Below are 26,475 nucleotides of genomic sequence, written 5' to 3'. Positions count from 1 at the left end.
CTTGGAGTAATCAGGACTAACTAGGACAGGAGCTTTCGCGATAGCAGACTTGATTTCTTGGAAAGCCTTTTTGCCCTCTTCTTGCCAGACAAATTTCGCATCTTTTTTCAGAAGACTTTGAATGGGCTTAGCTATTTTCGCATAATTTGGGATGAATCTTCTAATAAAATTTATCTTTCCAAGGAAAGACTGAAGGGACTTGAGGTTATGCGGGAGAGGAATCTTTTGAATTGCTTCAACTCGTTCGGGATCGACCTTGACTCCTTCCTTAGAAATGATATGACCCAGTAATTTCCCTTCTGTTACCCCAAAGACAGATTTAGCCGGATTCAAAGAAATTCCATATTCTCTGCATCTATCGAAAACTTTCCTAAGATGATCTATATGACTGATACCATCTTTAGAGAAAACAGTAAGATCGTCTTGGTAAATTTCGATAATTTTCCCGATTAACCCTTTGAAGGCATAATCCATGGCCCTCTGGAAAGTGGCCCCAGCATTTGTCAACCCAAATGGCATTCTGATGTACTCAAAAGTGCCCCATGGTGTCGTGAATGTGGTCTTGTGTCGATCTTCCCTTTTAACCCAAACTTGATTATACCCAGAAAAACCGTCTAGCAATGACATCATTCCAGACCCAGTTACTCTTTGCAACAAAGTTTCCATTTTTGGCAAAGGGTAATTATCCTTCTTGCACGCTAGATTAAGGTTTCTAAAATCGACACAAAGTCTTATTGTACCATTCTTTTTCCTGACAATCACTAAATTCGAACACCATGTTGAATGCCTAGTTTGGGTGATGATCCCTGCTGCAAGCATTTTCGCAAGCTCTTTCTGGACCAGGGGGGCTAACTTAGGATTAATCTGCCTAAGCTTCTGCCGGAAGGGTCTAGCATTTTCGTCCTTTGATGGAATAGTATGCTCCATAATATCCTCCCTATAGCCCTTCAACTCATCATAGGAAAAAGCTAAAACATCTCGATATTCGCGAAGTAAATCGGTTAACTTTTTCCTTTCCTCCAAACTAGTACCTTTACCGATTTTAACCATTTTCGGATTTTCAGGAGTACCAATGTTAACTTCAAGGTACTCGCCTGGGTCCAACTTGTTTTCTTCTCTCAGCTTCGTGGCATCATGCCGATCGAAATGTTGCTCTAAGGCAACCACATTTCTGGGAGTAGGATTTATGATATGTCTATGATCTAAAGAACAATCCTCGCCAGAAACTATCTGGAAATCCTCAAACTCATCCAAACTATTGAGAAAACGAACGACTTGTTTTTCATCATTAAAAACTTGCCAATGCTCCGAATTGTCTGGAACAGATGGTCTGAATATTACTTCCATTTTAACTTTATCGTTAATTAACTCGTCAGACAACTGGAAAGTGGTAGCTGCTACGGCAAGTTCATCTGCCAAACTATTTAGCTCTCTAGGAATTGCTTCAAGGTTAAGGGCATCGAAGTGCTCCATAGTATCCCACACAACATTTCGATAGTTTCTCAATCTCTGATTTCTACATGTGAATTTGTTTTTAAGCTGCATGATAACCAGATCGGAATCCCCCTTGATGCTAAGTAATTTAATCCTCAAAGCTTTGGTCAATTCAAGTCCCAACAATATGGCTTCATACTCAGCAACATTGTTGGTTGCTTCAAATTCTAAACGATAGGCAAACTTGAATGTGTGACCAAGGGGAGATTTAAGCACTATTCCGGCACCTTTACCATGACTAGAGAACGCACCATCAAAGTACATATACCAGACTTCATCCTTAAGATCTTTTACCTTATCATCGGGAGGAATTATGAAGTTAGACATGATAGCATAGTTCCCGATGTCAGATTGCTCTCTAATTATTTCGTTATGAGGCTTTTTAGGATTTTCAACATGAAATTTCCTCTCAGGCTCTCTATTTAGTCTAACGAAACCATCACCGCTAGGAGAAGGAATCATAGCATATGACCAATTCATCTGAATGCTTCCCCCTAGATCAGAGGCCCACTTTCTAGATAATAGCATACCCCAAGCATCAGGTACATCAACGACAGCAATATCCATAACAACCATGATGTCTGGGTAAACCGAAAGATGAACTTGCAAATCCTTGATTAAACCATGAACTTCGATTTTCTTAGAATCCATGGCACATATATTATAGTAGGGTCTGGAAACTCTTAAGTTAAGCTGTTCCATAACCCTTTTAGTCATAACACAAGCAGATGCACCTGAATCCAACATGCAGTTATTCAATTTATACCCATTGACTAATAAGGTGATAAAGAGGGTTGACGATCCTTGTTATCAGCATCTACGCTTTGCAGATAAATAGGAGCATCATGATAGTCAACCTCACGAATCTTCTGTTGAGAAGCGTTGACTTGAGGACCCTGAATTGCTTTTAGTAACTTGTCTCTTTGGGAAGGGATCTTAGCGATCTCAGATACGGGAACCCAGATTTTAGCATTATTAAACCAACTCCCCAAATCGACATCTATTCCAGAGTTTATACCAGGGTTTAAAGTTCGAGGAGGAATTTGGTTCCCGCTCTGATCTTTATCCCTTCTCTGGTATGTCAAAACCTTATCTCTAGCAATTTCCAGAATTTTCTCAGGAGAAGGTTTCTCACCATATAACCTAGCCAAAATGTCATCTTCGTCTTCAAGGTTATTTATACTAAAAGCAGATTGAGGATTCACAACATCATAGCTCCTTTCCTTAACATCTATCCAATCATTCATAGGCAAAGGAAACTTGCTCCCTACTACGTTTATTTGCTCACCTGTCCCAAACATTCCATTATCTAGAAGTCTTCTGATGATGGGACAAGAAGACTCTTCGTGGAAAGCATCGCAAGCACGACAGTAAGGAGGAGCATTATCAACCAGATTAGTAAACGGATTAGGAGGCCTCTGCTTACTAGATTGACCCTTTTTTTGCCAATTACTGTTTCTGTTATTATTATTTCGAGGTTGAAAATTTTGTGATTGTGCTCTTTCCATTTGAATCAACCTATTCTGCAAAGTGTTTATCTCCTTGTTATGATTAATTTCCATGGTTTCAATTTTTTGAAGTAACTTGAGAACAAGTTCATTTTCAGGCTCTTGGGCTGCTTTTCCCTTAGGTTCCTTTAGTTTCGTAGCAGCCCTATCATAACCTGGGATTTCAGACTTCCCAGAAGCAGCCTTGTCCTTTTCAAGTTCTATAGCTAAGGCTTGGCAATCTCAATAATCACCAAGTTTAGCACGCCTTAACTCATAAGAAGGTTCAAGACCAAAGGCATCGATGTAAAAATCTTGGAGAGTTTTATCTGTAGGTTTATAGTCTTGAGGTAATTCCCTAATGATACCATTAAACCTTCTATTAAATTCTTCAACAGTTTCATCCTCTCTCTTTTTCATTAGAGTAAGAGCTCTTACAAGATGTCTTCCCTCTCTCTTATCTCCATATTTTTCTTTAAATGAATTAATGATTGATTGTAAAGAGTCAAATGAATTTGGAGGTTTTTCTGTAAACCAGTCATAAGCATCACCTCCTAGAGTCAAGATAAAAAGAGTCATCCTGACATCCTCATGATCAAAATCAGGAGATCTAGCATATTTAGCCAACCATATGTTGAAATCTCGCAAATGGGAATTAGCAGTAATAGCATTGTCTCCTTGAAAGTTAGGTAATTTGTCTATCCCAACAGATGGAATATCATTAGGGTACCCTGGGATGTTAGAAAAATCACAAGGGGCATACATACCCATGGTGCTACGCCTAACTCGACCCCTAAAGAGAAAATGAATGTCAGAAAGGGCTTCTTGTCCAAGATTTGTAAGGAGTGTACGAGAAGCGAGTTTGTGCGATCGCACCCTGTAGACCTTTTCAGGATCAGGAGTGGGGTTGCACAGACTGCCTGGATGTCTTCTAGTGTACACTCTTGCAGATAATAGGAAGTGGAGTCGCCACTTGAACAAGAAGCTAAGCACAGCCAAGCTTGAAATGAAAGAACCAAGGACAGAAAAACTCTATCCCCGGCAACGGCGCCAAAAAATGTTGTCGCACGGATTGACACGACAACGCTCAGACCGGGGGCTGTCACTTTGATCCCCGATCTCTCCGTTTAAGCCTGTCTCCCACGGCTAAGGGGGGTAGACCCTGCGAGATGGTGAATGCCAACTGTCAAACAGTTGGGCTGGGAGACGAGATGCACGATTGAGATAAGCACTAAGATGATTTGATGAATTGAGCAGACCAGTGCCTTAAAAGATCTAAATGATTACTAGCTATATGATATAAAAACATGAACCACGGTCAGCAATCATTTATTATCAGATAAAGAGAGCAATGCTTTAAATATCTAGTAAAACCACAAAGCTCTTCAAATAACGATATCCAGCAAACTAAGAGAAATAAATTGCTTTAAACAACAGTGAAACCAGATATCTATTTTGTGCTCAGATCTCAGCGTGAAAGATATGCAGTGATAAGCAACTGAAGGCGGTAAAAGTAATTCTCCACAAAAAAAAAAGAAATTTTTTATGCTTTTAAATTTATTTATTTTTTTTTTTATAAATTTAAATGCAACTAAAAAAAAAAACAGAGAATTAAAATCTAAATATTAAATCCTAAAAGAACTAAAAATCTATGTAACGAAAACTATTCAAAATCTAACAAGTGAATAAGTTAATAACCAAAATCTAAACCAATATAAATCATAACCAAAACATTTTAATTTTTTAATTTTTTTTTTTTTTTGAAGTTAAATCTAAAAAATTGAAACGATTAAAAAAACTTGAAAAAAAACAAACCAAATGACATACGTTACGTTTAAAATTAAAATCTAAAAAAAAAAAAAAAAAAAAACAAACCTATGCTAAACTAACCCTACGACTATGCTAATGGAAACAGATCGAACGTATCCAAAACCAAATTGAAAATCAACGATGAATTTCATGACTTGGAAAATGTGATCAGAAAGGGAAAATGTGGCTGCAAGATATAAAAAAAAAAAAAAAAGGCGGGCTACGAGGACACACTTTGACAGCGGCAAGCAGGCTCCACCTGAAATCGATTTCAACCGCTTCACAACCCTACGCTGGTAAGATCAAAACCAAGCTGCTGTAAATCGATTTGAAGAGTATGAGACAACCTGACCCGGTGGGCTTGAGCACGCGCCAATGAAAGCAGTAAATCGACTCTGGTTCAGCGGAGCTGATGCCCAGGCTATCAAAGGGTTTTACGCTTTTCTCCTTGCCTCAATCGAACCAGAGTATGCATGAAACCTATGCTACAGGATTCGTTGCTTTAAGAAATAAATCAAACCCAAGGAAATCGATGAACCACAACAACGAATGCAGGCACGCCCAGAACTTGGAATGAGAACCTAAATGAAACACGGCCTCAGGCCCAAACCAAAAACGCAGTCACAATAAGAGTAAACGGATATCAGAAGCAGCCAGAAACGAAAGCGGGAAGTCGACAAAAAAAAAAAAAAAAAAGGCCAGAGAAAAAGCGAAGTTGTGCCCTGCCTCAGAAAAGAAAAAGAGAAATCGAAAGTGCATTTACTTCAATGAGGGAAAGCCATGAAGGAGATCACGTATCAAAACAGCATGACTCATATACAAAACGACAGCAGACAAAAGATATTATGGTGTAAAACTCAGCACGTGAAAATGGTTTGCGAATACCTGAGATCTTGAAGCTTTCGTACTGAATAAAGATACACGGATGCTACCTCTCTTAACTGACAAAATCCACGTAGCTGAACTGCAAGCTCTCACTGGTTCATGGCAACCTGAGAAGGAAAATATCACTGAAAACCCTAATTAAACCTATATGAGCAAAACCCCAAAACAGCTGCTTAATCTACAAGTTTTTGGGCCCTCTTCAGCCAGATTTACCCATAAGAACAGAAAATTTTCAGAATATCAGAAAGAAACTTGAACTTTGCTGTGACAGTGTGAACAGAAAAGAAAGTCTCTCATGTAAAACAGGGAAAAATTAACCCAGGGCCAAAATCAGCTAGGCTCTGCAAAGAAAAGCCTGTGGGAGTCAGCTGGTTCAGCCCAGAACTTCCCCAAACGCCCACAAATATCCTTCACTTAAAGATTTCCTGCACACCTCAAGCAAACATCAGTAAAGAGGGCAAGAAATGCTGCTAGATTTCAAGAAATAATGGAGATACCTGCCATTATTCCAGAAACCCTACAACATTCAAACCCTAGCACGTGAGCAAGATACCTGTACTCACAATACTCTGAAAACCAGCTATTATTAACTGCTGAAAACTGAAATATGCAGAAAAACAAACATCTCACAACAATTCCAGAGAGTAACACCAGCCAGTTTTGAACCCCAAAGTCTTTTTATTAACCAGAAAATCAGATTACAAGAGAGCTTTCTCAGTACAGACTCACAGATCAGATAAACCTGTAAAATGACCCCCTAAGACCCTATATAAAGGAAATGATCCCAACGGCTAGTTTTGAGTGATCCATGTTGAAGCGATCTCGACCGTCGATGAGGGTTAAGACATCTCTTAATCTCATCCGTCGATTTTATTAAAAAAAAGATATTTTGCATGCATTCACAAAAATATTATTATTTTATTGTTTAGGGTTTTTGCTTTATTTTATGAACTTTTTGTTATTTTTTATTTATTTCATTTATTTTTTTTTTTTTATTTATTTTATTATTTTAGTATTTCATTTATTTTCTTAAATGGATCATTCGAACTAAGCCGTTGGAAACATTACTTAGGACCTAGGACTTAGGACTCATGAGGGGATTTACAACATTTTTCAACCCTCAAGACACATTTCATCATGATTTTTACAATTTACATCTCAAAGGGATGAACCCACTTAATACAGACCCTCATAGAACACCCAGTTCTGCGACACAACTATAATCTAGCAGATTAACACACTAAGATTCTCCTAAAGTTCTAATGACAAAATCCATCCCGGCTTTGGGGTCAGGTTTGAAGGAAAACTCTGCCGATCGTAGATCGGTGAGACGAAAAACCTCCCGGGACGTAGATCATCATTAGAAAGTTAGGTCCACCTAGGCAACTTTACATACATGACTCTGATCTGCTTAGATTATTTACAATTCATACATGCAGACTGGGTTTACAACAAAAATGATCAAGCTGTTGATGACTGTAGGCTGGCACGGACATGTTGCTCAGGAGCTAACCCTCTCTGCCAACAGAAAGGAGGTGTACTGCATGGGTAGTTGACCGGTAGTGGTCAACAGACCCTTCTGTCTCTCCCGTGATCTTGACATTTCTTGCATGGGGTCTTGCTTGTATAATCTTCTTTAGAGATTAGTTCACAATCATATGAGTCAAAGTTTGACATTTTTCTTTAGTTCAATAGGTTTCCTATGATTGCATGTGATATACATCACTTGTCACATGCATGGGAAAGAGAGCTTTAAAAGTGTAAACTCAAATTTCCAAGACTCAATATTTTGGAAATTTTCTAGTTTTAGAATGTTCATCATTTAATAATTGGATCATATCTTTTGATACCCTTTATGGAGAATTGCATATACTTAAGTTTTAGTGGTGGTTGTAGAGAGTAAAAAATTAGGGGAAAATTAGGTCAAATTCAATGTTTTTGCTTTGTAGATACTCATCATAGAGGACACTATGTGTGCCAATTTTGGTGATGATTGAAGACATGAAAAATTAGGTCAAAATTAGGGTTTATAATGGAGACACTCTATATGCCAATTTTGGTGATGATTAAGACATGAAAAAGTAAGCCAAAATTAGGGTTGATATTTGAGAAAATCCTATTAATGAGTGGGTTCATTGGTCAATTGCTTTATATAATATATACATTGTTGACATTGAAAGAGTTTACTTAATATAGATATTGAAATATGTTATTTATGAACTACATTGTCCATATCAAAATGTTTTTGGCACATTGGAATTTTTTTTTATTATTCTTAATATTTTTTAAATGCGACATATCAATTTTATATTAAGAATTGAATGAATAACACATCTCTCTCTCTTTTCTAAAAGTAATTTTTTTTTTTTACTTTCAACTACTTTTTCTCTTTGGACATTAAAATATTTTATCATGGTCGACATTAAAATAATATTTTTCTTTATACTTTCTTACCATATATAGAAGTTGATATTGAAATATATTAATTAACGTGGATATTAAAACAGTTTTTTTTAAGTCCTATATTGGATTTTTTTTAAAAACTGTAAGAATTGTGTCTCTTCCTCAAACTTGAAATGAGAATATAATGATTTTTTTTTTTAATGTTTTTTCTTAATTCAAATATAAATTACTTTATCTCTCTCTAAAGTTGACACAAAAATATGTTACTTAACATAGACATCAAAACATTCTATTTATGGTTGAGAGCGAGAGTGAAATATTTTTATATCATCTCCTTCATAGTGGGTTGTAATATCAACAATGATCCAAGAAAACACAGTGAGAGTAGCATTATTGATGTTTTATAATGATTTTAATTAAAACTAACCAAATATGTATTCATTTTCATTTTGTTTATAGTTAACATTGTTTTTAATTTAGAGAATATTTTATTTTTATTTTAAAATTGGACATGTGTCAACTTGAGGTTGAGCACGGAAGAAAAAACACATCTCCCTCATACTGGGCTGTAGAATGTGCCTCTTGGTGCAATAATCATTTTAGATCCAAACCTGTCAATTTAGCTTTGCAGTTCAAAGATCTAAGCAGTTAGGACTCGAAAATTGATTCTACTTACAGTGTATATATATATATATATATATATTCTGTTCTCCTTTCTTTTAATAAATTTGTACTCGAAATTATTTGTTTATGTATGTAGCCATTATCTGTAATTCATATAGTTGTTTAATAATGCTTGGATGCCACTTTTATGTGGTGTATCCTGATTGCGATATTGGATATGTGCATCATAGTTTCGGTACTGCTTGTTTGCAAACTTCCATGATAGTCTTGTCATGGCTTTTCTTGTTGACTGGGCGTTGCATTTGAAATTTGTTAGAAGGGTAATAGTTACTGTTCATAATTTGTAGGTTTTAAGTTTATTGACCGGCTTTGAAAACTATTCAGGGAATTTGGATACCTTGGGAGTGCGTCCTAAAGCAAAAGGACTGGATGTCAGAGAGGAGCTGATTAAGTTCTATGAAAGCCACTATTCTTCAAATCTTATGCAGCTTGTATTATATGGGAAGGGTAATTATATTTCCTTGTACATAAATTTATAATGTATAACTTCATTTTTTGTTGGAAGATGCATATAGTGTTACAGTGCTGAATGACAAGGAATACATGAAGTCCTTTACCATTGGGCATTGTACAAGATGTTTCTAACAGTAGCTATATGACATGGTTGACTCTGCATATTGGATCTGTCATTGCAGCTAGCCTTTTAACAACTGAAATTTTAATATGTGGAAAAATTCAGAAAATATTGAGGACCTTCAAAAGATTGTGGAATCTAAATTTAGTGCAATTAAAAATACTCAACACAGCCGTCCTGATTTTGTGGGTCAGCCTTTTCACTTTGAGCATTTACAGGTATTATTTCTTTTATGATAACCTGTAATTCCCAATAACTTTTGATGGCATACATCTGGAATTTCTACTCTGTACTTGAGGAGCTGAATTGCTAATTTCAGCTTTTTATGAAGTTTTGGCTATGATATGGAATCATTTTGAGTGTTATCATGCACAGACATTTGTCATCGGAATTTGTCTAATGTATTTGTATTCTTGTAGATTCTGGTGAGAACAGTACCAATTAAGGAGTGCCACACTTTAAGTATTTTATGGCTGATCACTCCCGAACTGAAGAATTATAAGGAAGCGCCTTCAAGATATCTAGGTCACCTCATTGCGCACGAGGCAGATGGCTCATTGTTTTGCCTTCTTAAAAGCCTTGGTGAGTTCTTTTTAATTTTTGTAGTTCATCTTACTTATGTAGTCATAACTAATGGAAATAGCATTTGTTATATAATTGAGTAGATATAGAATACTAGACTGAAAAGCTAGTTTGAAGGGAATTATTGTTGCTTTAGCAAACACCACGCAAAACATGTCGATTTTAAACTATGCAGCATTAGCATGTAGACTAGGGTCACTTATTTTGTGTTGCTAAGCAATGTAATATACTATCTAAGTTTTTTTCGTTTTCCTAAAATATTTCCTGTTGACTAGGATAGTTTATGTCTTGTTGTAAATACTGAGGGGGTTGAATCAATATTTCTTAGCAATTAACACTTTTTAATATTTTTCAAAGCGTTCGTTAATCTTCAGTTATTATTATTGTTCTTTTTCAGATAATCATAAACAATAATCAACAATAGACAACACCATACATCAATGCAGAAGGATAAAACAATGGACACAAAGATTTTTAGGTGGAAAACCCCCTCTAGGTCAAAAACCACCGAACGCTTCTTAGTAATTGTCTTCTTCTCTCTTTTAAAAGAAAATAATTACATCAAGGTTTCAGCTACAATTGAGGTGTTGAAAAGTAACTTGGTTCGGTCTTCATAATGACATATGTGATTGTGATTTTATGTAATTAATGAAAAGAAGAAAAATAAAATTATTATTGTAATGAGCAAGGAATTTTATTTTTAGTAATGACTCCCATTGCAAGCCTTTATGTTTTGTCATCTAGTCATAAAAGTCAAATTGAGTCAATGTCATGTATGAATGACCCTTCTTGAGCATGTTACATTTTGTATGAAGTCATTAAATAAGTAAGAAAGCCCTCCAAGGTCAAGCAAAAGTATCTTCTTCAAGTCGGCTTCAAGATGAAATAAAATATCTTCACTAAAGGACATGTCAACTCACCCTCTCTCAAGTCGGCTTATTATGAGGCTCCAACAACTATAAATAGGGCAGCATGGCCTCATTTCAGAGCAGGGATTTCGGTCAAGGTGTGAAGTTTGTAAGTGATGCGAAGGTCATCAAAAAGGAGTTTTATAATCAAAGAAAGGAAGGGAATGAAGAGTGAAGTCCCTAGCATTGTTTTGGGTCTGTTTCAAGGGCTGAAATTATCCACACTTGTGATGAATCTTTGCTGTCCAAACTGCAGAAAGGAGACGAAGTATCACAATCATATTTGATGTCAAATCAAGGAGAAAGTCAAGCTGATCCCCAAGCCGAGCTCAAGGAGAAGAAGTCTCCTTCTAGACCAAAGGAAAACAAGGGTATAAGTTGGTCCATCTTCATGAGTTAGGGTTTCTGCTCTAGGATCGAAAGTTGCAAGTCTGTCCCTAGGAACCAAAACTCAGAGATGCAATTGAGAAGAAGGAATAATTGAATAATTGTGAAGTGTGTCTATCGTTGATCCAAGGAACAAGGAACTCATCAAGGGAACTTGTGTCTTGGTCTTGGAGTGGAAAATAGGTCAAGGGTCTTGGTCTTGGTATTCATCAATTGGAATTTCTATAAGAAGAAGAATTTGTTCGTGTTTTCCTCTCAAGTGTGAGGTTTTTGGCCCTGGCTGATACCCTATATTCAATGTCTCTTGTCTCTTTGTGCTTTATGCTTGGTAACTGTTTGATGAAGAATAACATTATAATAACATAAGTAAAAGAAGATCCTAATCAAGAAGTAGAAAACATTCACAAGCAGTTATCTAACTAAGAGAAATCACCTAATCTTGATGCCCTAGATTTCTCAACACGAGGGACGCGTCAACCCCCTAATTGACAGGCTACAACCTGTAGGACGTTCATACACCCAACAAACGTGCTACAACCGGAAGGACGCTCCAACGCCCTGTAAGTTAGGCCACAACTTGATGAGTGCCCCAACACTTTGTTTACTAGCTTTTGTCGGAAGGATGCTTCGTCGCCCTGTAATTTATCAGCCCCACTAAAAGGACACAACAACGCCCTGTGTAGGATACACCCTTCCCTAACACCACCCTACCGCCCTGAAGTGTTCTCAGGCCACAACTTGAAGGTGACTCTAATCACCTGCCTTGCAACACCTTTCTGCCCTAATCCACATGCGAACTGTGTTTCACAATTTTCAGATTAGATCCCCCTATTCTCCGAATTAATATAAGAAAGCTATTATACTATATATCCTATCAAATCCTAGTAGCCACTGACCACACTGCACAATACTGTTCAAACTGATCACTGCATAATGCTGCTCACTGCATATCAAACTTTGACTGTCAAGGTTGTCAAATTGTTAATTCTTGTATGTTCTCTACTTAAGAGCAATTTACTTCAATTTTCTTGCTAGCCCAATATCAATATCCAATTTAACAATTACATCAGCATGATAGTAAAATGTAGATAGAACATAAACATAAACAATAGAAGACAAGCCAAGGCAAGAGGACACAAGAAGTGGCACCGGCGAGGGACAAACCCCAATGTGGGGAAACCCTATATTCTTCAATAGTTTAGTAGAGAGAGATAGTACAAATATACAAAATTGATATTTTATGACAGAAACAGTAAGGCCTTGATCAGAGAAGTCAATGTTGGTCAAACATGATAGAAATCTTCCTGTAGGTGGCTTGGTCAAACCCAACCAACATCGTTCTTCAACAATAAGCTCAATAAACCCAAAAACTACACAGTTGGTTCTGCTCCTAGGAAGATCCTTCAACTCCTCTGAAGATCATCCATATGGCACCAATAGGATGCTAAACCAAACATGGTCAAACCTTGACCCAATACATCTCCCAAAACGTTGTTGACCTCTTGCTGTCACTTCTCCATGAGTTCGGGCATCAACCTTCAGCCCTCATCGTCCATGCAGTCAATAAATCAGGCCTTCTAAGGCTGCGGTGTACCAAGGAGAGACTCCACCACTGCCACGCTGTCCAAGTCTGGTAGAACAGCCTTTGCTGCTGGCTATGGCCTAGCCCAGCAACAAGTTAGGCCTACGGTCCTCTATCAAACAACACTCAACAACATCAACGCAACAATATTAGTCCTACAAGAAATCGTCTTAGCTGTCAGTACTTTCTAGCACCCAACTATATACATACGCTGATCTGATCTTAGCCTATGGAGCAGATATATTCAATGCATTACTCTACTTTATGACTGTGGCTTACCAACCTTGCAAACAGTCCTTAAGGCATGCCCTAGATAGCTTCTTTCAACACGTTGTCACCTACACCAAACCGAAATTCTACGCTGTCCTTCGAGGCTTCTTTATGCTTATATTAAGGTTCCTTCTTTGCTGCAGATTAGGGCCTCTCTTAACTGCAGCTAGGGCTCTTCTTGACTGCATCTTAGGGCTCTTCTTGACTGCGGCTTAGGGCCTCTTCTTGACTGCGGAATAGGGCCTTCTTGACTGCGATAAGAGCCTCTCTTGATTGCGGATAAAAGCCTCTCTTGACTGCGGCTAGATCTCTCTTTGATAGTGGCTAGGTCTCTCTTTCACTGCGGCTAGGGCTCCTCTTCATGATTGTGGCTAGGGCTTCTCTAATCTTTCTTTCCACCACGTCCTCCTTGTGAGAAGACAAACCCAAACATGTGGAGAGAGAGATCATGAGATAATGTGCTCCTCAAATGACTTGAGGTCTCCTCTATTTAAATGCAACGTTGAGGTTGAGCTGGGGGTAAAAGTGCTTGTTTAGCTTGCTGGCCGACCTTGACAAATTGTCAATAATATGAATAAATTCATATCTCCATAAATACATGTCGGAATCAGATGATCTTTAGATCAATCCTACACCTCTCAGAGAGAGGAATCCAAGAAAAATATCAGCTGCCATAAATAAGGTGACCCACATGGAGTTTGGCCCTAGTTGCTAATTTTAACACTCCCTCTCAACTAGGGAGAACTCCATCTATCAGTCGGTACTATCTCTGCCATCAATGCACTGCTCTGCTAAACTATGAAGAAGAAGAATTGATCGAGAATGTATCATACTATTCTCTACTGACCCGAAGTCAGTCCCATATAAAGAGAGTGCCTCATACCAGTCTTACTGACCCGAAGTTAGTTCCAGATAAAAGAGAGTGTCTCATACCACTCTTACTGACCCGAAGTCAGTACCAATTGATCCCAGATCAATATAGGTCATCCTAGCATATGGAGTACGGTAGTACTCAATGCGTCCATCGGTAGTACTATGGTCCCTATCCTCATTTCCCTACTCATTGGCCAGATGAGAGGTACTTCCCATGAGTCCTAGATTGCATGGGTAGGACGTCTCAGCAAGAGAAGGATGAACCACTCATTGTTCCTACATGTCGCCATGGGGTATCACAGGGGAAGGCTGAACCACTCACCCTGTACACAACAAATCACTAGGGGAAGGCTGGACCACTCACCCTATGATTGTGTCTCAGCAGGAGAAGGATGAACCACTCATCCTGCCTACATAGCAAACCACTAGGGGAAGGTTGAACCACTCACCCTATGGTTGCTCATCGCTCCAAGAAGTACCCCAAGCCCCCCGGAGCTCCCAGAGCTCAATATCCATATCATACAGGACCCTCAAGAGAGGGTCTCTCCACGACTCCTAGTTGTTCTCGAAAAGTAAAAAATTTGACCTTTCCTAGGGGCTTCATCAGAATATCGACGACCTGCTCATTTGTCCCAATGTGATGGAGCATTATTGCTCCTTGTTGTACCATATCCCGGATAAAGTGGTACCTCATGTCTAATGTGCTTGGAGCGATCATGAAATACATGATTCTCTGATAATCGGATCCCACTCTGGTTGTCGCAAAGGATCACGGTGGTATCCAACACATGTCCAAACAGCTTACTGAAGAGCTTCCTCAACTAGAAAGCTTCACAGGAGGCCAAACTCGCAGCTATGTATTCAGCCTCAGCGGTGCACAATGCAACCGACTTCTGCTTCCTTCTCATCCAAGATATTGAAGCAAAAACCAAAGAGAAACAACACCTAGAAGTGCTCTTGCGATCCACCACATTGCTTGCCCAATCAGCATTTGTTAAGTTATGGTATTTTCTATGCTTATAACAATTTACTTCTTTTTCTTATTATATTCCACCGATTAGCAATCACATGTACATAAAGTAAAGTGCAGATAGAACATTAAACGATCGACAGAAAACAAGCCAAGAGAAGAGACACAAGATGTGGCAGCTAGCCAGGGACAAACCCCACAATGTGTGGGGAAACCCTTTGATCAAATCTTCTTTTATCTTCAATAATTCAGCAGAGAGAAATAGTACAATAAATCTGATTCATATCAGCAGTAGCAAACCCTAGATCAGTAGCATCAGCATTAGCGGCTTCATTATCAAACTAGGGCAGACCATATCTCACAAACCGACAGTCGGATTGACTTCATTCCACCACCAAAAGTTTCGGCTTCCAGAGGAGGTTCAGATGAACCTACAGCGCAGTTCAGATGAGGAGATCTTCTAGGCCACGCAAGTCAATCTTTACTTCTGCAATTGCATCTTCAGTTTCAGCAGTTTCCGGCTTCAAACTAGGGCAGTCGATATCTTGCAAACCGTTCGTCGGATTGACTTCAATCCACCACCAAAAGTTGCGGCTTTCAAAGGAGGTTCAGATGAACCTACAACGCAGTTCAGATGAGGAGATCTTCTAGGCCACGCAAGTCAATCTTTACTTCTGCAGTTGCATCTTCAGTTTCAGCAGTTTCCGGCTTCAAACTAGGGCAGTCGATATCTTGCAAACCGTTCGTCGGATTGACTTCATTCCACCACCAAAAGTTGCGGCTTTCAAAGGAGGTTCAGATGAACCTACAACGCAGTTCCAAAGAGGAGATCTTCTAGGCCACGCAAGTCAATCTTTACTTCTGCAGTTGCAGCTTCAAATTCAACAGCTTCCGGCTTCACATGTGTGAGAGAGAGAGACCCATTTCAGCGCAGTAGAGAAGAGACTGATATCTGCGCAGAAGAGAGAGAGAGAGATGTGATGAGATGAGTGAGTCCAAATGAGGAAAAGTCCTCTTATATTTATACACAACGTTGGTGGGTGAATAGATGCGACTGTTGGGCTTCTGAGCCTACATGAGTTGTAGGTCGGCTTGATAATAATTCCATAATCAAAATAAATTCATATCTCCATGAATACTTATCGGAATTGGATGATCTTTATATCAATCCTACACCTCTCGATGAGAGGAATCTAATAAAAATATTATTAGCCATGAATAAGATGACCCACATGAAGTTTTGCCCTGGTTGCCAATTTTAACACTCCCTCTCAACCATGGAAAACTTCATCTACAATCTGTCTATCGGTCGTTACTATTCATCCATCAAATGCACTGCCTTGTACAGCCTGACCCTTGCCCTGCTCTGCTCTATTTTGCCTGTTCTGCTTTGTCTTGTTCTGCCCTGCACTGATCTGTACTGTTTTGTTCTGTTCTGCTCTGCTCTTGCATTGTTCTGTTCTACTCTGCTTTTGTTCGAATTATGAAGAAGAAGAAATGATCGAGGATGTATCATACTGACTCAAAGTCAGTCTCAGAGTATGTACCACTGGTCCCAGACCAGTCTCAACCAACCCAAAGTCAGCGTCATAGTGAGTACAACTCCAATGGTCCCAGACCAATATCATCCTCCACTGACTCAAAGTCAGTCTCAGAGTATGTACCACTGATCCCAGACCAATCTCAACCGACCCGAAGTCAGCGTCATAGTATGGTACAACTCCTACCACTGGTCCCAGACCAGTATCATTGATCCCAGATCAATGGAGGTCATCCTAGCATAGGGAGTACGGTAGTTACAACGATGCGTCCATCGGTACTACTATGGTCCCTAACTTCATTTCCCTGCTCATTGATCAGATGAGAGGTACTTCCCATGAGTCCCAGACTGCATGGGTAGGATGCCTCGACAGGAGAACTAATCAATCCTGTCCTCACAGGAGAACACATCAATCCTACTACAATTGCCATGGAGAACACATCAATCCAGGCCTCACAGGAGAACACATCAATCCTGCTACAATCGCCATGGAGAACACATCAATCCAGGCCTCACAGGAGAACTAATCATCCTGCTACACAGGAGATCGAATCATCTTGTTCCACAAGAGAGCAAATCATCTTGTCCCACAAGAGAGCGAATCATCTTGTTCCACAAGAGAGCGAATCATCTTGTTCCAGTGTGCACCACCAGGGGAGGGTGAGTCACCCTGTGGTCGTATGTTGCTCCAGTAAGAACCATAAGCCCTCAGAGCTCCCAGAGCTCAATGTATGTAACATGCAGGACCCTTGTACAAGGGTTTCTTGATGACTCCAAGTCGTGTGGGAAAATCACAAATTAGATCTTTCCTCGGGGCTTTGACAAGGTGTATCAACCTGTACATCATCTTAATGCGATGGAGCCTCCTTTCTCATCAACTTACCATATCCCAGATGATGTCTATCTGCTGGAGCAATCGACGAATACGGGATTCCTCAATAATCAAATCCCACCTCTGGTTGTTATAGAGAATCACAATGGTATCCAATGTAAATCCAAACAGCTCACTGAAGAGCTTTCGCAACCAGACTGCCTCACACGAGGTCATGCTAGCAACAGTATATCCTGCTTCAGCGGTGCTCAAATTCACCGACTTCTGCTTCCTGCTCATCCAGGATATCGAAGCAGATCCCAAGGTGAAACATCACTCGGAAGTGCTCTTACGGTCCACCAAATTGCCTGCCCAATCAGCATCAGTATATCCAAGTAGTCTCACAACTCCGACAATGTATCTTAACCCATTGTGCCACGAAGATATCTCAGAAGATTCTTGGCATCAATCCAATGAGGCTCAACCAAATATGAGCTCACAATGCTAGCTGCAAAACATATGTTCGGATGGAGGTTCACCAAGAACATCAATGCGAATGAGTTTATGAAACTCAGAGGCATTTCCCAAATCAGGTCCGACATCACTACCATATAACTTTTAAAAGTTAAGATCCTCGAGGTAGTCATAGGCTTGCAGTCCATCATACCAAATCTTTCCAATATCTTTACCACATATTTTCCTTGAGATATGAAAATTTCTCCTGGCTTTTGCCACACTTCAAGTCCTAGGAAGTAGTGCATCAGTCCTAGGTCTTTCATTTCAAATTCAGAGGCCAGCTCCCTCTTACATTTGTGAATGAGAGGGTCTGCACCTGTTAGAAAGAGGTCATCCACATACAACACCAGTATGAGAGGCTTGTCATCTTCAACCTTAAAGTAAGGGTTAGGATCGGCTTCACTCCTAGTGAATCCCAGCTTCATCAAGTAGCTATCGATCCTCTCATACCATGCTCGGGGTGCTTGCTTCAGCCCATAGAGAGCCTTCTTCAACCTGCATACATGAGATTTTCAATCATAAATCTCAAATCCTTCGGGTTGCTCCACGTAGACCTCTTCTTTGATCAAACCGTGCAAGAACGCAGTCTTGACATCCATCTGATGTAGGTTCCATCCTTGTGAAGTCACAAGGGCTATGATCAAGCGGATGGTCGTATATCTGGCAACAGGTGCAAATATCATAGTCTATACCTTCCTTCTGGGATAAACCACGAGCAACAAAATGAACCTTATACTTTTCCATACTTCCATTTGCTGCATGCTTTATCTTGTAAAGCCATTTTGAAGTAACAATTGTCTTGTCCAGGGTCTAGGAACTACTTCCCAGACATCATTCTCCATTATAGACTCATATTCTATGGTCATAGCACCCTTCCATAGTTAATGCTTGACAACATCTGAGAATGATGAAGGATCCTTTTGTATGATCGTGCTCATGATGGTCAAGTATCCCTGATACCTGTTAAGTTTCTTAATTTGGCGGAAGGTTCCTCAGGGTGCAGCATGTCCTTCAGAATCATCAAGTATCCCCCTAAGCCACAAAGGCCTCTTCCTAGAAGAGGAAGGCTCATGTGGATGAGAATCAATCAGATCCATGGGTTATTCTACATCAGGCATTGATTCATCATCCTTTTCTTTCAGTTCCCTGGTGTCGGCTTCTTGAGAGCTCCTCAAAGTCAGAAGATTGTTCACCTTGCGGTGAACTTTTCTTCAAAAGTCTTGGAACCCAATGCTTGATGAGGGCATCGATTTTGTACATATACGGTGGTGATTGTAGTTTCAGCCCATAGAAACTTCAGAAGTCTTTGATCACGTAGCATGGCCCGGACAGCTTCCATCATCGTGCGGTTCTTCCTTCCCACCACACCATTTTGCTCAGGAGTATGTGGTGTAGTAGTCTCCCTCTTAATGCCAACCTCAGGTATGCCTGAGTGAACCAACTGTAATATATCGGAGGTCTTGCTTTGGCTTGAGGGGAATGGTTCCCTTTTGAGATTTCCTTTGGCACATCCTGGACATACACATTCTTTCTCTACTTGGAATTCGGGCATCCCTGTTACCATTTGTCTTACATCGGGTAGAGCTTTGTATTGAAGGTGGGAAAACCTCCGATGCCAAAGTTCGGACTAAAGAGTTGTGTCACAAGACATGACACCTAGCGGACTTCCATCAACCTTGCCATTGCTGAAGGTTACCTTGTAGCCCCTGTCTTCCATTGCCAAGATGGACATTAGGTTCCTTTTGAGGTCAGGTGCATTTAATACATCCTGGACTTTCTAGCCTTCTTGAATGATTGTCCTCTTCCTCGATCTCCAACTCTCCTCTTACCTTTGCTGTTGAATTTGTCATTCCTTTGATTTGCCATCAGAGGGATTTTGATCATCGTCCCGGTGTGAGTCCTTTCTTCTCTTTGCATGAGAAGAAAATGCAGCAGGAGGACCTTTAGGCATGGGCATTTCTTGCACTTCTTCCCTTGTTTCTTCTTGAATGCATCTAGCCATTAATTCCTCGAAACCAGGAATTACATTATAGTTCAGAAGAGTAGTCTTGAACACGTACCATTCGGATGGTAATCCTCCAAGAGTTGTGAGTGCCATTTCTCTGTCAGTAATAGTTTCCCCAATAGATAGGAGATCGTTCTTGATCTCGGTGATTCTTAAGAAGTATGCTCTTCTTGATTTACCTCAGCTTATTTTTAAGAAACAAAACTTGATTTGCATCATTAACTTTAAATAAACTCACCAGTCTATTGTAGATTTCCTTGGAGGTGTCCAGTTCAGAGATGTAGGACACCAAGTGCTTGTCGATAGAGTCCCGGATGATCTTCTATTTTGACTTCTCCATTTTTCCATTTGTTCCAGGCAGCAGCGGATGCATTTGATGGAGGCTCAACAATATTGCCTCTTACATGGTCCAGCACTCCTTGATCTTCTAGGGTTAGATCGATAGATATCTTCCATCTGTGATAGTCAGCTTTCTCACGGAGCTTGTCTTCGGCGGGAAAGAGTGTTGAGGACCCCATAGTTCTTTTAGGATAGCCTTGCCAATCTTCTCTTCGATGATTGCTCTTGCTCGAGCTTTGTCTTCACCTCAGCTCTGATACCATGTTAAGTTATGGTATGTTCTATGCTTATAACAATTTACTTCTTTTTCTTATTATATTCCACCGATTAGCAATCACATGTACATAAAGTAAAGTGCAGATAGAACATTAAACGATCGACAGAAAACAAGCCAAGACAAGAGACACAAGATGTGGCGGCTAGCCAGGGACAAACCCCACAATGTGTGGGGAAACCCTTTGATCAAATCTTCTTTTATCTTCAATAATTCAGCAGAGAGAAATAGTACAATAAATCTGATTCATATCAGCAGCAGCAAACCCTAGATCAGTAGCATCAGCATTAGCGGCTTCATTATCAAACTAGGGCAGACCATATCTCACAAACCGACAGTCGGATTGACTTCATTCCACCACCAAAAGTTTCGGCTTCCAGAGGAGGTTCAGATGAACCTACAACGCAGTTCAGATGAGGAGATCTTCTAGGCCACGCAAGTCAATCTTTACTTCTGCAGTTGCATCTTCAGTTTCAGCAGTTTCCGGCTTCAAACTAGGGCAGTCGATATCTTGCAAACCGTTCGTCGGATTGACTTCATTCCACCACCAAAAGTTGCGGCTTTCAAAGGAGGTTCAGATGAACCTACAGCGCAGTTCAGATGAGGATATCTTTTAGGCCACGCAAGTCAATCTTTACTTCTGCAGTTGCATCTTCAGTTTCAGCAGTTTCCGGCTTCAAACTAGGGCAGTCGATATCTTGCAAACCGTTCGTCGGATTGACTTCATTCCACCACCAAAAGTTGCGGCTTTCAAAGGAGGTTCAGATGAACCTACAACGCAGTTCCAAAGAGGAGATATTCTAGGTCACGCAAGTCAATCTTTACTTCTGCAGTTGCAGCTTCAAATTCAACAGCTTCCGGCTTCACATGTGTGAGAGAGAGAGACCCATTTCAGCGCAGTAGAGAAGAGACTGATATCTGCGCAGAAGAGAGAGAGAGATGTGATGAGATGAGTGAGTCCAAATGAGGAAAAGTCCTCTTATATTTATACACAACGTTGGTGGGTGAATAGATGCGACTGTTGGGCTTCTGAGCCTACATGAGTTGTAGGTCGGCTTGATAATAATTCCATAATCAAAATAAATTCATATCTCCATGAATACTTATCGGAATTGGATGATCTTTATATCAATCCTACACCTCTCGACGAGAGGAATCTAATAAAAATATTATTAGCCATGAATAAGATGACCCACATGAAGTTTTGCCCTGGTTGCCAATTTTAACAGCATTAAAATAACCATGCAGACTCACATCTCCGGCAGTGTATCTCAGTCCATGAGTGATTGTGCCCCGAAGATATCTCAGAATATTCTTGGCACCAATCCAATGTGAGTGATGAGGCTCAACCATATATTGGCTCAACGTGTTAATTGCAAAACATATATCCGGACGGGAGTTCACCAAGAACATCAGTGCTCCTATGAGTTGATGATACTCAGAAGCATTTCCCAATTCGGGTCCGGCAACACTACTGCATAACTTCTTAAAGTTAAGCTCCATTAGGGTAGTCACAAGCTTGCAGTCCACCATCCCAAATCTTTCCAATATCTTCACAACATATTTTCCTTGAGATAGGAAAATTTCTCCTGGATTTTTCCAGACCTCCAACCCTAGGAAGTAGTGCATCAGTCCTAGGTCCTTCATCTCAAATTCGGAATCCAACTCCCTCTTACGTTTGTGAATGAGAGGGTCTGCACCTGTCAGAAAGAGGTCATCCACATAAAGTACCAGTATGAGAGGTTTATCATCCACAACCTTAAAGTAAAGGTTTGGATCGGCTTCACTCCTAGTGAATCTTAGCTTCATCAGATAGCTATCAATCCTCTCATACCAAGCCCGGGGTGCTTGCTTCAACCCATAGAGAGCTTTCTTCAACCTGCATACATGAGATTCCTGGTCATGAACCTCAAACCCCTCGGGTTGTTCCACATAGACTTTGAAGTGACGGAACCAGGTGTTTACTTCATCCTTCCAAGAGCTTACAGGCATCATACCAGATATGTTGGAGTGGACCAACTGCAATATATTTGTGGCCTTGCTATTACTTGAGGGGAATGGTCTCCTTGTAAGTTTTCCTTCGACACATCCCGGGCATACACCTTCATGTTCTACTTTGAATTCGGGCATCCCTGTCACCATCTGTCTCACATCAGGTAGGGCCTTATAATGAAGATGGGCGAACCTCTGATGCCATAGTTTAGATTGTAGAGATTTGTCGCAAGACATGGCCCCCAATGGACTTCCTCCAACTTGATACAGAGTGCCAACCCTGAACCCAAGAGTAAAAGCATCTTTAAAATTCCTTTCCCAAACACATGCCTTTCCATCGATAAAAGCCACCTTGTATCCTTTGTCTTCCGAAATGGACACCAGGTTCTTCTTGAGATCAGGTACATAAAGAACTTCTTGTAAATGAATCGTGTTACCATGATTCAATTGAAGGGTAACATTCCCTACACCCTTTATGACATAGGTGGCATTGTCTCCAAGAATAATCTCCAAGTTTGTATTCTTCTCTATCAGATTAGAGAGAGCTTCCTTGTATCCAGTGAAGTGCCTTGAAGCACCACTATCAATAAGCCAATTTCCCAAAGTGTCCGGAGGAGAGGTAGTGGAGAGGGCCAATATAAGATAATACTCCTTTTGCTTATTGTTAACAACATTTGATTCTTCATACCTAGAGTTCCTTACTTTCTTTGATATGTTGGGCCTAAGAATTATCCTTAAAATACATCCACTTTCACTCCATTCACACATTTTCTCACCTCTATTCCACCACCATGTCACCACATCAGCTTCACTTTCATCATTAAATGGGTTACCATTGTGTTTTCCAAAACATTATTAATTCTTAGTATTTTTAAGTGAATTTGTGGTTAAACTTTAGAAAATAATATCCATATACTTATACCTAACAATTAGAATGAGTTTGTTGACATGTGTAGATACAAAGGAAGCTTCCAAGGCATCTTTATGTGGCACTCTATGTTCAAATTCGAATTTGAGGAGATCATGGACCTCATGGAGAAGATCATGGACCTCATGGAGGAGATCATGGAGGATAGGGTTATGTGTCACCATTGGTTGAGAAATATGTGGATGAAAGGAGGGAATAGTGGGTCCACATTTATGAGTTTGTTATCATAGCTTTTGTATAAATAGGAGTGTCATCTCCTTCATTTGTAATCTTAATCTTCATTTTGTAATCTTAATATTTTTAGAATCTTAGAACCTAGTCCTTCATTGTAATCTAGTAATGTTAATCTAGATAGAATTTAGAATAGTTTTGGTTAGGATCAGATGAGCTTTTAGCCATTGTACTTTGAAGATTATGATGAGTAAAATGGAGCTTGTTTGATCCTCTACATTTGACTTCTCTTTTGGTGTGCTTGTGAATCCTTGGAAGGATCCCCATTGCCTAGCAAGCACACTTTTGTTTTGGTAAACTTTTATTTTATGTTTGTGAATTTCATTGGATTAAATTATTAGGTTCATATGTTTGAAATATTAATGAATGACCTTTCGTAAGAAAGTATTAGTGTTTCTTTCAATGGATCTGATTTGTTATTTAATGTTTGATTTCATTAATTTAAGTTTCTGATTTATATGCTTGAGATATAAACAAATAGTCTCTTGTAAGAGAGCCTTAAAATTTCATGCAATCAATCAGAATTATGTTTAAGAGCTTTAATTTCATTAGTTTAAATAGTTGATTAGAAATATTAATGAACAGTCTCCTGTAAGGGAGCTTTAATATTTCTTCACCTAGCTTAATTTAGTTTGTCTCTAAGTCCATATATATTGGATGATCCTCGAAGTTTTACTTACTTGGGTTGACAGTAAATGAAACTCTAATTTGCATCCGCATTTTGGACCCAACAGATGTGTCGTAAGACATGGCCCCCAATGGACTTCCTCCAACTTGATACAAAGTGCCAACCCTGAACCCAAGAGTAAAAGCATCTTTAAAATTCCTTTTCCAAACACGTACCTTTCCATCGATAAAAGCCACCTTGTATCCTTTGTCTTCCATTGCTGAAATGGACACCAGGTTCTTCTTGAGATTAGGTACATAAAGAACTTCTTGTAAATGAATCGTGTTACCATGATTCAATTGAAGGGTAACATTCCCTACACCCTTTACAAGATAGGTGGCATTGTCTCCAAGAATAATCTCCAAGTTTGTATCCTTCTCTATCAGATTAGAGAGAGCTTCCTTGTATTCGGTGAAGTGCCTTGAAGCACCACTATCAATAAGCCAATTTCCCAAAGTGTCCAGAGGAGAGGTAGTGGAGAGGGCCGATATACGATAATACTCCTTTTGCTTATTGTTAACAACATTCGATTCTTCATACCTGGAGTTCCTTGCTTTCTTGAAGGGTCGACCATTTCCTTGATATCCTGCATTCCTTTTTCCTTTGCCATTGGACTTGCCATTTCTTTGATCATGGTTGTTGAAGTTGCCCTTGGAATGATTGTGATCATCATCATGTGATGTGTCCTTTCTATTTGGACACTCCCTTGCATAGTGGCCAAACTTATTGCAAGCAAAGAAGTTGCCTTTCATTCCTCCCTTAGATCCAGGCTTTCATGGAAATGACCTTTAGACCCTGTATTATTTCTCCTTTTGGCATGATCGGAGAAAGCAGTGGGGTTGCCTTTAAAAGGAATTTCTTGCTCCACCATTCTTGTTTCTTCTTGAATGCATCTCGACATCAATTCTTCAAACCCTAGAACTCGATCATTATTGAGAATAGTGGTTCTAAATATATACCACTCAGGTGGGAACCCTCCAAGGGTAGTGATAGTAAATTCCCTGTCAGATATGCTTTCTCCAATCACAAGAAGATCATTCTTGATCTCAATGATTCTTAAGAAGTAGGATTGAATATCCTCGTCCTTGCCCTTCTTAATATCCTTTAGCTTATTTTTGAGAAATAAAATTTGATTTGCATCACTAACCTTGAACATGGTTACCAATCTGTTGTAGATCTCCTTGGAGGTGTTTAGATCGGAGATGTAGGCCACCAGATGCTTGTTAATGGAATCTCTGATAATCTTCTTCGCTTGAACTTCAACCTTGTTATACTTGTTCTTTGTAGCAGCTTGTGCATTTGATGGAGGCTAAGAGATTTTACCCTTCACATAATCCAACACTTCTTGTTCTTCCAATGTCAGATCAAGAGACATCTTCCATCCGTGATAGTCAAATTTTTCACGGAGCTTGTCTTCAGTCGGGAAGTGGGATGAGGAACCCATTGAGCCTTTTGTCCTTGTCCAAATGTCTTCAGTGATTGCTCTTTCACTCTTGCTTGGACTTTTCTTCACCTCAACTCTGATACCATGTTAATTTTTGGTATGTTCTATGCTTAAGAGCAATTTACTTCAATTTTCTTGTTAATCCAATATCAATACCTAGTTTAGCAATTACATCAGCATGATAGTAAAATGCAAATAGAACATAAAAATAAATAGTAGAAGACAAGCTAAGACAAGAGGACACAAGAAGTGGCACCAGCCAAGGACAAACCCCAATGTGGGGAAACCCTTGATCAATTCTTCTTATATTCTTCAATAGTTCAACAGAGAGAGAGATAGTACAAATATACAAAACTGATATTTTATGACAACAACAGTAAGGCCTTGACCAAAGAAGTCAATGCTGGTCAAACAGGATACCAATCTTCCTCTAAGTGGCTTGGTGAAACCCAACCAACATTGGTCTTCAACAGTAAGCTCAATGCACCCAAAAACTACACAACTGGTTTTGCTCCTAGGAAGATCCTTCAACTCCTCAGAAGATCATCCATATGGCACCAATAGGATGCTGAACCAAACATGGTCAAACCTTGACCCAATACATCTCCCAAAACGTTGTTGACCTCTTGCTGCACTTGCTGTCACTGCTCCATGAGTTAGGGCATCAACCTTCAACCCTCATCCTCCATGCAGTCAATAAAGCAGGCCTTCTAAGGCTGCGGTGTACCAAGGAGAGACTCCACCACTGCCACGCTGTCCAAGTCTGGTAGAACAACCTTTGCTGCTGGCTATGGCCTGTGGCCTAGCCCAGCAGCAAGTT

General features: G+C 39.7%; 1 protein-coding gene across 3 annotated transcripts in view; it reads left to right on the top strand.

The window, feature by feature from the left end:
* LOC149154060 (insulin-degrading enzyme-like 1, peroxisomal) overlaps positions 1–26,475 on the top strand; it is a 699,115-nt gene that overhangs the window by 266,743 nt on the left and 405,897 nt on the right. For all 3 annotated transcript variants that reach the window (XM_089445417.1, XM_089445416.1, XM_089445418.1), the window contains 3 exons: positions 9,087–9,209; positions 9,442–9,554; positions 9,756–9,918. In XM_089445417.1, the coding sequence (XP_089301543.1) occupies positions 9,087–9,209; positions 9,442–9,554; positions 9,756–9,918 (399 nt within the window). The remainder of the gene's footprint in view (positions 1–9,086; positions 9,210–9,441; positions 9,555–9,755; positions 9,919–26,475) is intronic.

This window comes from Pinus tabuliformis, chromosome 9 (genome assembly GCF_031772625.1).
Source record: "Pinus tabuliformis cultivar Carrire ecotype Pingquan chromosome 9, CPIR1, whole genome shotgun sequence".
In the NCBI taxonomy this organism is placed as follows: domain Eukaryota; kingdom Viridiplantae; phylum Streptophyta; class Pinopsida; order Pinales; family Pinaceae; genus Pinus; species Pinus tabuliformis.
The sequence above is the reverse complement of the archived record's forward strand: the minus strand, read 5'-3'. Positions and strand labels throughout refer to the sequence as shown.